A 16,180-nucleotide genomic window follows, 5' to 3' on the forward strand; every position below is an offset into this window, starting at 1 on the left:
AGAGAGAGAGAGAGAGAGAGAGAGAGATGATGTCGGCCCAGCTATAGTCATTTGAAGTCCTGCCTGGAGATGGAGGGACTGCTTCCAGGTTCACTAGTGTGGCCTCAGTTTTCCTTACCATATGGGCCTCTCCAGGACTTGCTTGAATCTTTTTAGAACAATGGAAGCTGGCTCATCCCAGAGCAAGTGATCCAAGAAAACAGAAGAGAAGGAAGCCCTAGGTCTTTTATAACCTGCTCTTAGAAGTCACGTACTCTACTCCTCCATTCTGTTTGTGAGAAACAAGTCTTCAAGTCCAGCTCACAGTGAAGGGCCGGGAAATTAAGCTCCACCTTTAGAAGAAATTTTTGGATATATTTTAAGAGTAACCCAAGACTACTTTTGGGTAAATGTCTACCTCCCTTACTAGACCAAGGGTATCTTGAGAATAGGAGCCATGTTTTTCTTGTTCACTGTTGTATCCTGGCACCTTCTGGAATGCCTGGCAAAGTACAGAATTCAGGAAATCGTTAAAAGAATGAATTAAATGATAAAGGAATGAACCTTTGTATTTCAATCCCAGTGTTAGGGAACTCTGGACAAATTTTCTAATATCAGTCACTAGTTTTGGATATTGGGTTTAATTCTAGCTACCTCTCAGGCTACTATAAGAATTAAACAATACAGCCTATATAAAGCACCCAGCACCATCTGGCACAGAATGGGGCTCATTAAATATTACTTCTCATCTTCTTTGTTTCAATGACATAAGCAAACTCCCCAGGCCACACTGATTCTGCTTCTCGCATCCCTCCATCCCTCCCAGACTGTGACTCCACTTCCATTGCTACCATTCTCCGTCTTGCTCCCTCCTTCCTACTGCCCTCCTGACAATTCCTCGTCCTTCTGGTATCTGTTTTGTGTGACCCATCCCATGTTCCGCAACCACGTGAAATATCTTTAAACTTTCCGCATTTCAAATCGTTTTTGTCCAAACTCCCCCCCACAACCAGAGCCCAGTGGAATTGCCCAACTTAATTTTCCACGACCCCCCATACACACTCTACAAGAAGACTACTTACTGCCCACAAATGTGTAGCCCTCGCTCTGTGCTTCCCAACCACTGTCCTTCTGCTTATGCCATATTTTCTTCTTTGAGCGCCTACTATAAACCCAATTTATCTTATTGCATTTGTGTTTATTCATGTGTTCCAGGAACTAGAGTGTGTGCGATTTCTGTTACTAAATTGGAAACACATCGAAGGCTGGGACTATGTCACTCATTCTTACATCCTCTATTGTAGTTCCTCTGCCCTGCACCAGGAAAGTGTATAATAAACTTCTGTTGAATTGAGTTTGAATTCTAGATGGTTTTTATTTCCTTATTTGTACTGCCTTAATGATACATCCCAGCCCAGTACCAGGATAAGATAGAGCAACATGGTCTGCCCGTACCGATGATGAGAGATTTGACTTCTAGCCACACAGAACCACGTTCTTTTCATATCTACATAAACTAAAGGACCTGCAAACAGCGAACCTTTTGTAGAGCAATTGCAGGATGTAATACAGGTTACATTTTCCTTTAATTCTAGCTCCAATGCAAGTATTTTCACCTTAATATTAATAGGACCTCTGCTCATTTTTAATGCTCTGTAACATTTTCATTATTGCTAGTAGCAAGAATACAGTAAATGTATTTGAAGATAGAAAATCCTTAAATGATTCTGGGTTATATCGGTAATATGCAGCAGTAAGTAAGATTGGGGAAAATCTGTCAAATGAAGAAATATATGGGACTGACAATGTAAAATATTTTACCTTTGGACTGCTCTGGTAATGCTTCAAAAGTAGATGATGTTTTCATATTTTCAATGAATAACACACACACACCTAGGGAAATTCTTACTTTTGAGTCATGAATAGATACCTTTTGGAAGCACATAGTAAATTTTCAGGCTGAGACTGGCACAGACATGAAAACTATTTATTCAGTGTCTCCTTAATATATTACCAGTAGTGTTCAATCATTTTGACAAACAAAATTATTTTCGTTCTGATAGAGCAAAGGTATTTTGGAACTATATTTCCCTGTTCCTCCCCGTTATCTATAAGGGGCCATGACTGCTTGAATTCTGCAAATAGATGTAACCATCTTCAGACGGGCAATGGTCAAAAACGAATTCTTGTGTGTAAATGTTGGTAACATACTCTTCTTCCTCCCAGTTCATTAATCCTGGATTTATAGAAACTTAGTGGACAATCCCTCCTTTGTATTAGTATCTATGAGCCTTGGGGTTACTAAAGAAGGAGGTTTTACCAGGATAATAGAGACTTTCATTTTTGGTCAAATGTTAAACCAGCTTCAGGGTGAATAGGCACATGTAACATTGAAAACTTTGAGATCTATCTAAAAGCTGTATTTTACAAATGAGGAAATTGAGAGTCAGGAGATTGAAGGACCTCATGGACTCTGCAGCACATGGCAAGAAACTTGTGACCCCACAATGTGCTTCCCAGTGACTAGGCTGGTCCTGGGTGTATCAAATTTGTCATCATGGGTGCATTGGGCCGATGATTCTCTGTAGGTGGGTGTTGTCCTTGCATCACTGACCTCTAGTCCCTAGAGACCAGTAGCAACTCTTTAACCTGGTCATGACAACCACAACAAAATGCCCCTAGACTTTGCCGCATGTCCCCCCGGGGTAAAATCTTCCCCTGTCCCATAACAGCTGGTCTCTTCTCAACCATCATACTGGCATAATCAACTATTCTTTTTTATGTTTTCTGGAAATACCTTAAGATATTAATGCATCATATTAAATATTAGAACTCTGAATGATTCCTGCGAGAAACCACAGTCTTTCCAAGAACAGGGACTTCCTTGCTTATTTCACACATTCAGATACAACTAAGAACACAGCCTGACTTGGGGTAACCAAACCCAACTAATTTTTAGCCTAAGAGAAGCTCAGAAAGAGACAAAATACAGACTGACAATTTTGATTCATGTTTAATGAAAAAGAACTTACATGAATAGAAATGGACATAAAACAAAGAGATCAGTTTGGGGAAAGACGGTGATAGGTGGAACAAGGGAAAAATCATTTTATTCCTGAATTGATTCATATATCCTACTTGTTATTCCTGATCCAAAATATCTCCTCAAATCAAAAACAAAGTCATAGTTACAGTTCTGCTGATGTTTTTATGGGAACTCACCAAAGTCATGTCCAAACCATACTTTTCCATTCCCCCCCAAGCCCCCAGAACACACACAAGCAAAGGCAGAGATGTTTACTGGTTGGTAACGTGGCGTGAAAGAAATGCAACCTTATCAGCATTTTATTCCAACAGCAAGTTAGCACTGGCAGATGTGTTTTTGGCACAAACATGCTTTCTGCTAATATTTTCATGAGAAAGCTTTTATGATAGGCAACCATTTATTCTTAGTACAATCAATCATTGAGGGATTAAACCTAACTCTGGTGAACATAAATATGTGTGCAGACATTTCTGACTTCACGTCCGAGCACAGTTGAAAGAGTCAAGACGTGAAATTTAAAGATACATGGATATAAACCTGTGGCAAGCCTCTCACTAGTTTGTTTCATGGCTCAATTCTGTTCAGGATTCTTAGTCGAGTCAGTCAATATTCTATTTTCCTTCATTTTGTACCCTGATGTACAGGGTGATCACATCTTCCTAAAGAAGAAGAAAAAAAATCTTTGGAAATGAATAATTGATCTCTGAAAACATATTATGGCCATAGGTTTGCTTTAATCATCTTATTTCAAATAAAATATCCCTTCTGTCAAACTCGATCTGGCAAGCATTAAATTCATTATAGACGTTTGCCACGTGGGTAATAAGAAGGAACAATAAAATTTTACACACTAGCCCTTGAAAATAAAAATCTTTTGGCCAGCACACAACAGTCACCAACCTTCTATGCTCACACTGAATCACTCAAAGTTAGGACGAGCCCTGTCTCTTCTGATACTGTATTCTAAGTTTCTCCAGCTGTTCCACACATTGGGACTGAGCCAACTTCAATGTCCGGTTCTCCTCCATCAGCACCTCGAATTCCCGAGCCAGCTGAGCGGCATCCACCTTCTCCTTCTCGGCCTGATCCAGCTTGGCGATGAGCTCCTTTCTGAAGATCCAGGGGATGGGTGAGGAAAAGAGCACAAGATTTTTTTTTTTTTAATTTCTTTTCAGCATAACAGAATTCATTGTTTTTTGCACCACACCCAGTGCTCCATGCAATCCGTGCCCTTCTTAATACCCTCCACCTGGCTCCCCCAACCTCCCAACCCTCACCCCTTCAAAACCCTCAGGTTGTTTTTCAGAGTCCACAGTCTCTCATGGTTCATCTCCCCTTCCAATGTCCCTCAACTCCCTTCTCCTCTCCATCTCCCCATGTCCTCCATGTTATTTGTTATGCTCCACAAATAAGTGAAACCATATGATAATTGACTCTCTCTGCTTGACTTATTTCACTCAGCACAATCTCTTCCAGTCCCATCCATGTTGCTACAAAAGTTGGGTATTCATCCTTTCTGATGGAGGCATAATACTCCGTAATGTATATGGACCACATCTTCCTTATCCATTTGTCCGTTGAAGGGCATCTTGGTACTTCCCACAGTTTGGCGACCGTGGCCATTGCGGCTATAAACATTGGGGTACAGATGGCCCTTCTTTTCACTACATCTGTATCTTTGGGGTAAATACCCAGTAGAAGAGCACAAGAGTTAATGCAAGCAAATTAAAGGGTGCAGCGACAGCGTAATGGAAGCAGAACGTTTCCTTTGGCTTTCCTGAATTTCACTATCTCTACTGGCTTCCAGTGACTTCCTTTTAGCTTTTCCAGCTTCATGATTTTTAGCCACCTTATTTTACTCTAGAACCTCAAACAGACACCTCCAAAATACTAAATAGAGACCAAAAAAGCTCAATGAGTCCTTCAATGGTCAAAACAAAAGTGATTTTTTTTAAGAATGTAACAGATCACAAAAATTGCAATTAGTTTAGGGCAGAAAAAACCCAAAAGTGAGTTTCTTATTTAAGATGGGATTGTTGTCCTGTGGGTAGAACTATATTTTGTCTCTTACCTTGTCTTTGTCTTCCAAATTCAAATACTGTCTTCCTTTGTTTTCTGCTTCAGAGCTTAACAAATCTTTGTTAAACTTCTTTGAACTAAAGAATCCAACTCCTTCCTACAAATATTATTTTCCATCTCCTTCCCTGCTGCTTATGTGTATTGTGCAGCCTTATTTAACAAACAATGTATCTATGTTTCATTCTGGCCTGACTCTAGAATTCAGGAGGTAGGCTAAGGTTATCAGAAGGAACTTGTAGTGATAAGTTCTTAAATTCAGTTCTCAGTAATTGCGTGTAAATAATTCATTGATATAAATACACATAATAAGGAGCTGTAGATTCCCATTCTATGTTTAGATTCATCAAACATGACGACCCAAAACAGGTCCACTCCCTTTATGTGAGTTAATTAATCCTGAACTAGGTCTAACCAAATTCTTTGCCTATAAACATGTGTCAGATTTCCTTCTCTGTAGGTAAAAGCATAAGAAACCTGGAAGACTGCCTTAACCAAGTGACCAACCTTGACCTCACCAGTAAGGAGATAAATAAGATACCGCTGGCACCAAGGACACATCCTTTTTCTGGTATTTTTGCCAAAAATGCATACACTAGACAACCTCAAATTGATGGAAATTTTTACAAAATTGCTAGCCTGTAGTCTTCAAATTGCTAGCCTGAACTGTTCTGTATTTAAGGAAACTAAAGAAAAATGACAACTAAGTGCAATGTACAATTCTGGACTGGAAAAAAAATTGCTGTGAAGGACATTGTTCAGAAATTGATGCAATTTAAATATGGATTAAGTAGTAGTAATGCATCAATGCTGAAATTCTTAATCTGTAATTATGGTACTATGGTAATGAGAGAATGTCCTTATTCTTAGAAAATGCTGAAGTACTGAAGCATTTAGAGCAATGGGGCATGATTAGATAGATAGATTGCAGACAGATAAATATCTCATCTCACTGAACGAGGGAGAGAGAGAACACCAGTAGTATGCAATGTTGACTATTTAATAAAGTACAACTGGAGAAGCTTTGAATAATTAGTGAATCCAGCAAAGGATATACGTCAGTTCTTTATATCATTTTTGCAACTTTGCTGTAAGTTTGAAAGTATCAAAATAAAAAGTTACCCAGGAAATGGACAAAACACAAATCAGAGTTGAAGTTCTTGTATAGTCGTCCTTCACCCCATGCACTGCCTTGTGCACCGACTTTGATGACCACTGATCAAAACTAGGCCTTGGAAAGAAAGTGCCCAAAGGGGACAAAGGGAGGATAAGCTAGAACACTGCTATATAAATACACAAGGTTTCTTATTGCTCTTTGAATTTTCCATGGTATTTAGAACATAAAGGCTCTTAATAAATACTTGCTGAATGAATAATTAAAGAGTAAGATACTTCGGAGACAAATCACGTGTATTTTTTTTAAAGATTTTATTTATTTATTTGACAGAGAGAGATCACAAGTAGACAGAGAGGCAGGCAGAGAGAGAGAGGAATGGAAGCAGGCCCCCTGCTGAGCAGAGAGCCCGATGTGGGACTCGATGCCAGGACCCTGAGATCATGACCTGAGCCGAAGGCAGCGGCTTAACCCACTGAGCCACCCAGGTGCCCCTCACGTGTATTTTAAAGACGAGGAAATGGGAATGCACAGTGCTTAACTTACTGGGAAAAAAATCACCTAACTCATAAGAAAGAGCCAAAAATCAAACCTATCCTTCTCATTAAATGTTTATGGCTCTTTGCCTCTAAGCATAGTTTAAGCAGGAAATGTCAATAATTAAGTATTAGTAAAGTTCCTTATGTAACTGTCCTAGAGAAATTAATAAGACTTAAAACTCAAATGAACTGTGTGACACAAATAATTCACATCGAAATAGAGTTTTGCTTTCAAATCATGGTCTGGAAATTGGGAGTACCAGGTATAACAATAGCGATGTTTGTGGCTCCATATCTGACCTTGCTTAAAACTCCTCAGGACATCTGTTATTAGTTTCAACTGGTAAGAAAAGATAAATCACAAAATCACAGAATTTGCAACTAAAAGGAATGATCATGATGGTCTAGTTCAGTTTTCTTGTGTTGGAGAAAGTCAATAATAATTTCTTCCTTACTGAAATCAAGAGGGCTCAAATGACAGGTTTCTAAATTAGTTTGATGTATCTGATAAGCAAACATGTACATATTCAATGAGTACTGTCAGAATGTATGTTGTCTTCTGTCCAAGACATAGCTATATAGATATGTTTATGTTCATCCATTAGCAAATCATAATTAAACCTGGCACATCAAGCTATGGAGACAATCTTACAAACAGATGATCTGAGGAACAAATCAATATCTATAATTGGCTAAAATGTGGCCCTGCCTTTGATTGTGTGTTTATCATTTCTAGCACTCCTTTCAGTGTAATATGATAAGGGGGTAGGAGGCCATCATTACAGGAATATTATTTCCTTTTTTTTTTTAAGATATCATTTATTTATTTGACAGAGAGAGTGAGATCGCAAGCAGGCAGAGAGGCAGGCAGAGAGAGGAGGAAGCAGGCTCCCTGCTGAGCAGAGAGCCCCATGTGGGGCTCCATCCCAGGACCCTGGGATCATGACCTGAGTTGAAGGCAGAGGCTTAACCCACTGAGCCACCCAGGTGCTCCATGGAATCCTATTTCTGAAATCAAGAACCTATAATATAGTTTCCAACATGGTGTACTTCAACAATGGAAAGACCTTGACCTTGGGTCCATCATAGATCATCTACCATCCCCATCCTATGCCGCCGTATGCCTGGAAAAGTTTTTGTTTGGTTGGTTGGTTTGGTTTTTTTACTACAACAAATGGCGGAAGGGAAAGTGCAAGTGAAGAGACCTTTGAAACTTTGTGGAAACTAACTCCAAAATTAAAACATGAATTCACCTGTTTCTGGCAAGACCACTACCATTGTTCTTGGGACTTTCAAAGATGACTAAGACATTTATTTGGAAAAGACAAAATCTAAGATGTTTTTGCCATAATGAGCTAAAGAGTTCTGGATAGTAATGTGATAAAATACTATCTTCATCATGGGAAGAATTTTATTCTAAATAGTGATTTAGACTGCACTATTGGTGGTTCTTAAAAGATGTGTGTTCTAGTACAAGCATTGATGCACAGGAAAAAAGAAGCAGATGCCTCAAGATGGCGAAAACGGATGTGAAAATCTACCTTCATTTTATGTGGGTGGGGGAACAATCAATGTTATTGAAATGGAATTGCAAAGCACAGTCTAGACTGTGGTAATTGAAGCCCTACAAATGAATAATGCATAAGAAATAAATGTATTACATCATTTGGGAGCCAAAGGGCAACACTTCTTGCAGGAAGAAGTGAGATTTGCTCTAGAGTTTCTCTTGGCACAGTTAATCTTTTGGGCCGGAAAACTCTTTGTTATTGGAGGCTGCTCTATTCACTGGCATCACAGAAGGTTTAGCATCATCTTTGGCCTCGATTCACTAAATGCCGGTAGCATCTTTCCCCACCCCTGATGATTACAACCAAAAATGTGTCCAGACATTGCCAATAACCAGGGGTCGGGAACTGAGGAATTGGTCTAGTTAAGAACCACGACCCCAAAGGAAATGGAGATTTCCCCTATTGATCACCCCACAAAGAGTTAATCCTGGAGGGGTGCCTGGGTGGCTCAGTTGACTAAGTATCTGCCCTCAGCTCTGGTCATGATCCCAGAGTCCTGGGATCGAAGCCCACATCAGGTTCCTTGCTCAGCGGGAGCCTTCTCCCTCCCTCTGCCTAATGCTCCTGCATGTTTGTTCTCTCTCTCTCTCTCTTTTTCTCTCTCTCTGTGTCAAATAAATAAATAAAGTCTTTTAAAAAAAAAAAAAAAAGAGAGAGAGAGAGAGTTAATCTTGGAATAGGAATGGATGAAAGGCAAAACTTTCCTCATTCTACTCCCCCAAAGATTGGAGCCTCTTTCCTTGGCCAGGGAGATCTTCTTAAAAAGGCACTCTCATTGAGAAGTGGCAAATATTCTGTCCCTTTTATTATGGTTCCAGGCAGAGATTAGAAGGAGAGATACTGAGGAATGAGATTCTAGATAGAAGACTGAACATCAGATAATTAGGTGGCATAAAAGGCCCAAATCATTATGACTAGGGCATACACTGGTACTGGGCAACGGGGTTGCACTGCAAACACTTATGAAGAAATATCTCCATTTACTATTGCTTTACGACAACAAATTTGCTAATTTCTGGGGGCTGTGTAAATTTTTTCAAAGAATTTTTTTAAGTGCTTGGAATATAAAAGTGAAGTTTGGTGTTCAATGTTTTCTAACTGTGATACCATTTTTCAAGGAAAATTTCACCCTGAAGTGAAGCAAGTAAAACCGACCAGATAGGACTTTCTCTGGTTGGTCTTTGGACAGTTCCCTGTGTGACACCCGCTCTATTCCCAATCTTTGAAATGTTCCCCAGAACACAGCTTAAACATCTCTACCATCAGGAATGTCCTAAAGAAATGAATGTTTCTGGTTAAACATAAAAATCTATCATTATTGGAAAATAAAGAACAAACTAAATGTCATGACGGAAAACAAATCCTAACAGGGCTATTTTTAGACAATGCTGTTACCAATCACATATGCTCCCTTTTCCCCATCCTGATATGTTTCCCTCAATGAGATGTTGCTCTTTCAATCACCGTTTTATGATTTTTTTAAAGATCTGAGGATAGGGGGTCCTGGGTGACTCGGTTAAGTGTCAGACTCTTGGTCTCAGCTCAGATCATGATCTCAGGGTCCCAGGACTGAGCCCTGTGCCAGGATTCCCACTGAGCGGGGAATCTGCTTGTTCTCCTTCCTCCCTTGCACCAGCTCCTCTCCATTCATGTGCGCGCTCTCTCTCTTTCTCTCTCTGAAGTAAGTAAATAAATCTTTTTAGAAAGAGATCTAAAGATATAGGTTTGATATTTTTATGTTATCCCCATATTTTTATGTTTTGCCTGAACCCACAAAAAATGGTATAACAGTTTTTTCAATTCCATAATAACCCAACTGGAAAATGGGCAAAGAATCTGAATACACATTTCTCCAAGAAGACATAAAAATTGCCAAAAAGCCCATGAAAGGATGCTCAACAAAGTTCAGCTATCAGGGAAGCATCGGTCAAAAACACAATGGGATGTCATTCTGCCCTCACTAGCCTGGCTATAACCAAAGAGACATAATAAGAGTCAGCAAAGGTATGGAGAAATCAGAACCTTCATACATTTCTGGTGGGACTATAAAATGGTGTAGCCACTTTAGAAACAGTCTGACAGTTCTTCCAAAGATTACCCATTGAGTTATCACATGACCCAGCCATTCCAGTCTGGGGCACATACCCACGTGAACTGAACACATACCTCCACACAAAGACGTGTACTCAGATGTTCCTATTTAACCAAAGGGCAAACAATCCGAGTTTCCATCAACTGATGGGTGGATAAATAAAATACAGACTGCCCATACAATGGGATATTGAGTATGAAAAGTATGCTACATACTACTGCATAGATGAACCTTGAAAACATCATGCCAAGTGAAAGAAGCCAGTCGGAAAAAAATGGATATTGTATGACTCCATTTATATGACATATCCAGGATAGACAAATCCACAGAGAGAAGGTAGATGAGTGTGGACCAGTGGCTTGGAGCGGGGGAGAGAAAAGGGGTTCAAGGTTTGTTTCCTGGGTGATGAAAATGCTCTAAAACTGTGAGGGTGGCAACACAATTCTGGGAACATACCGAAAACCAGAGTTATCTTTAATTATGTAACATTTTTCATCCTGACTTTTCTAAGAGTTTCTCTCTCTTTCTGACATTCTAAGTCAATCTTTTAAATACCCCAGCATCTGGCACACATTTCACATATACAGAAGACAAATGGTTTCTCCTTTGAACAAGATAAAATACCCTATCTGGAGCAAAGCCACCTTTACTAATTGTAAATCTGGTTGTAGATCTAATTGTAGCTTAATCATATACTTTAACTTGCTGTCAAAATATTGGTGATAAATTTCAGAAGTCATAAAATGTCTACCTCTCACTTTTTCCCATTACATCTACAAAAAGACTGTGTTATATTTTAAAAGTTTACAATACTTATTGAGAAAAGCATGTACACATTCCATTTTATTATATATGCAATTTTATAAAACTAGTGGTTCACATTCAAAAGGCCTAAAAAGAGGCAGAAATTATAGTAGGAATTCTGGACAGATGTCAGAATTCTTGGTAAGTTTTTAAAGCCTTCAATAAAATTGTCATTTTTTTCAATTGAGAAGGAAAAAAAATCCAATAAAAGTAAGAACAAGCTTTTCATACATCAAATAAGCCAGAAGTGATTCTTTAAATTAAATTCATCGCATGCTGAGTTTATAGTCCAAGAAAATGTTTGACTCTCTTTATCTATCTAATAGACATGATTTAAAATAATAGTTATAATCAACACTTCTCTTGCCTCTGCAAAGTCTCCCAAACTTGATCCAGGGTGACCCCCTCTGGAGATGAGAGAGAAGTTCAGCTTCACCTGTCCCCACATGGTTCCACCAAAGAAAAACTCTTTTTAAAATACCTGAGTGAGCATCTCTCCTTGGTCTAGCTCATGCTGGCCAATCACCAGAGACAACATAATTGCCCACACTTTATGAAATGAGGGAAAGAAATTCATATCCAAATCATCAAAACACAGAGAGCTAATGAATTGGTTCAGATCCATTTGACCTAATTTATCTTGCTTGAACACAAAGAATGTCCAGGAAAATATCTGTTATGTAATGAATTTCTGCTTCACTAAAGTGTTCATGAAAACAGTGATCACCAGGAACCCCTGGAGAACCAGTCTTATTTATTTATTAAATAAAAGATATACCATACTTCTTATTTTAACAATTTATCTTAGTAATTCCTTATTGCTGATATCGACTCTGTATTTTAAATATGGACCCTACAAATTACAAATGACACATTTGTTACGGTGTTTGTATACATAGAGGGTATTACCATGTCTTATAATTAGTCACTCGAAATCACCCTCACTCGTGTTTGACTCTATGCACGTGTCCCTGCTCGGTGATTGGGACACAAAGAGATGTTAAAAGGTGACCATGTTTGTAGGGAATTCTGCACAGGCAGAAAGTCAGGACATAAAGTTAAATAGATAACTACTGATAACACCAGCCCACAAATATGCCCCCCAAATCATTCCAGGGGCTCCAGCATGGCTCAGTCGACTGGTTGGGCTTCTAGCTCTTGATTTTGGCTCAGGTTATGACTTCAGGGTCATGAGATCCAGCCCCACCCTGGGCCCTGTGCTCGGTGTGGAGTCTTCCAGAAAGACTCTCCCTCCTTCTCCTTCTGGCCCTCCCCCAGCTTGCTTGCACATGCCTGCTCTCTCTCTCTCTCTCTCTCTCTCTCTCTCTCTCTCATAAATAAATATTAAATCTCAAAAAAGAAAAAAAAGAACCATTCTGGTGTATTTTCTTTCACCCAGTAAGAGAGATGAACCCCGTGCCCTGGTTGGGCAGGGATATTGGCCAAGATCTCCTTGAGAGTGGCGTTTGGGCAGCCAAAAAGGAAGGACCCAGTGCTCCAGACCTAGAGCTTGTTGTGTGAGCCAGGGCACAGGAGCAGGAAGAGTGAATAGGCCAACATAGCTGAAGACTAAGGATGAGGTAGAACATTCCACAGGGGTGCTAAGGCCATCCTGAGCTAGAGCTTACAAGCCAGGCCAAGAACGTGGTGTCCTTTTCCAACAATGTGAAACTATAGGCAGGGAAACCAGTTTTAATATTGCATTGACCAGGATTTGAAGCAGCAGGTCCTAATCCCAAATAGCAGAATCAGGAATGGAGAAAAAAGAATTTGGGAGGCTTTATTTAAAAAAAAAAAAGAAGAAGAAGAAGAAGGAAGAAAGAAAGAAAGGAAAAAAGATAACAAAAGAATTTGGCCTTTGCTGTACATCTAGCCAATTATTTAAGAAGAAAGTGGGGGAGGGTAAAAAGATAACATCACAGTTTCAAGAAAAGTCCGAAGTTCAAACAGGCTTAGGGGAAACATAAGATTAGTTATGCAGAAACAGCAAGGATATGTTTTCAATAAAAGACCATATGAGTCACCAGTACATCTTATCCTATTTTTTTAATGAAACACACAAAAATATAAACTTACGAAACATACAATTTAGTGGGTGAATTTGGCGTTGCCAAAAAAAAAAAAAAAAAAGGCCACCCATGGATTAATTGATATAGGCCAAGTCCTCCAATACTTTCAATCTTAAGTGTTTACAAATAGATACATGATTACCTGTTTTTTCTGTCTAAACAGCACAGTTCACACACACACACACACACACACACACACACGAGGAGATACACTTACAGGCTACTGATTATATAAGTCCTCCTTTGACTTCCCCATGGGTATTATTAATAAGCTTCTTCAGCTCCTCTAAGAGGCTTTTTTAGGACTCAGAGTGTGTGCAAATGTGCAATCTGAGCTTTCCAACCAATTTATGAAAACTCTCAGATCAAAACCAAAGTCTCAGATAAATGAGGGGAAGTTGTGTTTTTCTGATGTCCTCATAAACATCTTTTCATCCCTTTAGCCATAAGCCCAGGGGTGATTTTATGTTGGAAGCACAACACAGAAAGAAGTAAGAAAAAGATTGTTAACCGAGAGTTCTTAGAGTAAGTGCAAGGTCTGACCCTACAACCCATACCACTCCCCACCATGTTACTCTGTCCAACCACCATTCTGGGGGAGGCAGATCAGGGAGGGGAGCTCAGGGAGGATCTTAAAAGAGTCCCAAGAATTTTATAAATTTCTCAAAGCATATTTCACTTGCTTTGATTTAAAAACAAGGTAATAAATGCATACCTCGTATCACTTCAGGAAGAGAAAGTGGAAACAAAGTAGAAAGTTAAGGAATCAAAACGTGTTTTGATTACATGTCAGGCACTCAGCAAAACCTGATTCAGCATCTGCAGCCCACGTACTGTGCTTGGCTTCAGAAGTAGGACGGTGAGCATCACCTGGCTCTCCCTGCATTCAGGGATCAAAAGCACTTAGCAATTACCATGTAGTAGGAGACGCAAATATTAGCCAAAAGATCTCACTAATAAATACATAAGGATGGGCTAAACAGGGCTGGGGTGAACAGATGTCTGAGGCTTTGAAAGCATGAAAGAATGGGGATCACTGGGGTAGACACTGGTAGAACCGAGTGCAATTAAAAGGAGGAGAATTCTGCAAGAAAAAGCTACGTGTGGTTAAAATTAGAATGCTTTAATTAATTTAATTATTAGGATTCTATAATTCCCGACAGCAGAACTGGAATGGTAATGGAAGCTATCATATTAAAACAAACAAACAAACCTCCTCAGGCTACTGGACTATAAAATGCAGTTAGTCGACTAATACATTTACATTATTCCAAAGATCTGTCCTACAGGCTCCCGTACTTGACTTGATGCGGGAACTCCTCCATTAAGCATCATCAAAATTCCCTCCAAGCCAAAGTGCTCTGAGGCCTTTGGGCACATGCATGGGGAACGCAGTGTGACTCTGGGTGGTATTCTGGTATTTTTAATTTCTTGAACTAAAAATGCTTATTAAAAATTTAAGTTTCTGGGGGCACCTGGGTGGTTCAGTGGGTTAAGACTCTGCCTTCGGCTCAGGTCTAAGGTCCTGAGATCCAGCCCCACATCAGGCTCTCTGCTCAGCAGGGAGCCTGTTCCCCCCCACCCCCTCTGCCTGCCTCTCTGCCTACTTGTGATCTCTGTCAAATAAATGAATAAAATCTTTAAAAAAAAAATTAAGTTTCTGTATGAAAAAAATAAATTTTTTTTAAAATTTAAGTTTCTGCTCAGAAGTCTTCCTACTGTTCTTCTCAGTACTCCATAAAGTAAAGCATTTTGTCTTCAGCAGTCCCATTTGGATCTTTTCTGTCATCAAGCATGATATCCACGGAAGTGGCCTAGTAACCTCTGACCCACAGACTATCCCTTGCCCCCCTCCCTCCCTGTGACCCTCAAGCTCAGCCCGTTCCTTCCGTTCCTTCCCTGCCTCCCCCAGGGCCATGACCAGCAGACAGCACTCAGAAGCAAGAGCGTTCAGGGGGGCAGTACTCACTTCCTTTCCTCAAGCAGAGCGATTTCCTTCTTGACCTCATTGTATTCTTCCGCTATTTGGCAGTGCTGTTTGAACACCTGCATGGATTCCGCGGAGTCATGGCAAGGCGGCAGAGGCTTCACAAACAACAAGAAGAAGAAATCAGTCCATTTCTTCACATCAGAATGTATTATCAATGATTTCGCTCCACTGATGTCCATTAAAGGGATTTTTTTTTTTTTTTTTTTTTTTTTTTTGCGTAAGAATAGCATTGGTGGTCAACACTGGACAGAGTTTGGCTGATTCTACTAGACTGAAAATAGGGAGGTGGCCTGACGTTTCCCCACGTTCACCTTCCGGTGTCGTTCATGGGCTTTCTCAGGCCTGTAAAAATAGGTTATCTAATAATTCTCTACTTCTCCCCAGAAATCTTAAACTCCGCCTTAGAGAAGGGCAGTGGCGGGGGAATATTTCAGTGGTCTGCTTGAATCATCCCTTGCTTTCTACACCTGTAGCCCCAAGGCATAGTCTCATCTTGGGGAATAGAGTAGCCATACCAGAAAGGTTCTCTTCTGAGAAATGCAAACAAACTGAAGAAATGTTGCTGGGCTGGAAATGAAGGATTAACAAACCCCATGAAAGAACCAAACCTCAAGTGAAACAATCCTTGTCACATGTTGGGCCAAAGAGAATGTGGATTTTTGTCTTTTTTTCCTCTCTCATCCACAAGGAAAACAAAGGCCAGGAGGGAAAGCCTTTAAACCCTTAACATGTGGAAAATCCTACTCCTTTCCAGAAGTTATTTTTTAAAGAACAAGCTTTCCTTGAGTTTGTAATTCTAATTTTTACTTCAGAACATATTATTAAAAACATTACCTTAAGAAACACTAGCTAAGAGTCTTTTAAAGAGTGTTTTAATCACCCTAGTCAATAATTCACAGAAAA

The 16,180-nt window shown here is 39.7% G+C and overlaps 1 protein-coding gene across 2 annotated transcripts in view; it reads right to left on the bottom strand.

Annotated features, from left to right (window-relative positions):
- Positions 1-2,973: 2,973 nt before the first annotated feature.
- MAP3K7CL (MAP3K7 C-terminal like) overlaps positions 2,974-16,180 on the bottom strand; it is a 39,423-nt gene continuing 26,216 nt past the window's right edge. For both annotated transcript variants that reach the window (XM_044251042.1, XM_044251044.1), the window contains 2 exons: positions 15,257-15,372; positions 2,974-4,135 (listed from right to left, as the gene is read on the bottom strand). In XM_044251042.1, coding sequence (XP_044106977.1) covers positions 3,955-4,135; positions 15,257-15,372 — 297 coding nt within the window. In that variant the 3' untranslated portion in view covers positions 2,974-3,954. The remainder of the gene's footprint in view (positions 4,136-15,256; positions 15,373-16,180) is intronic.

This window comes from Neovison vison, chromosome 6 (assembly GCF_020171115.1).
Source record: "Neovison vison isolate M4711 chromosome 6, ASM_NN_V1, whole genome shotgun sequence".
Lineage (NCBI taxonomy): Eukaryota > Metazoa > Chordata > Mammalia > Carnivora > Mustelidae > Neogale > Neogale vison.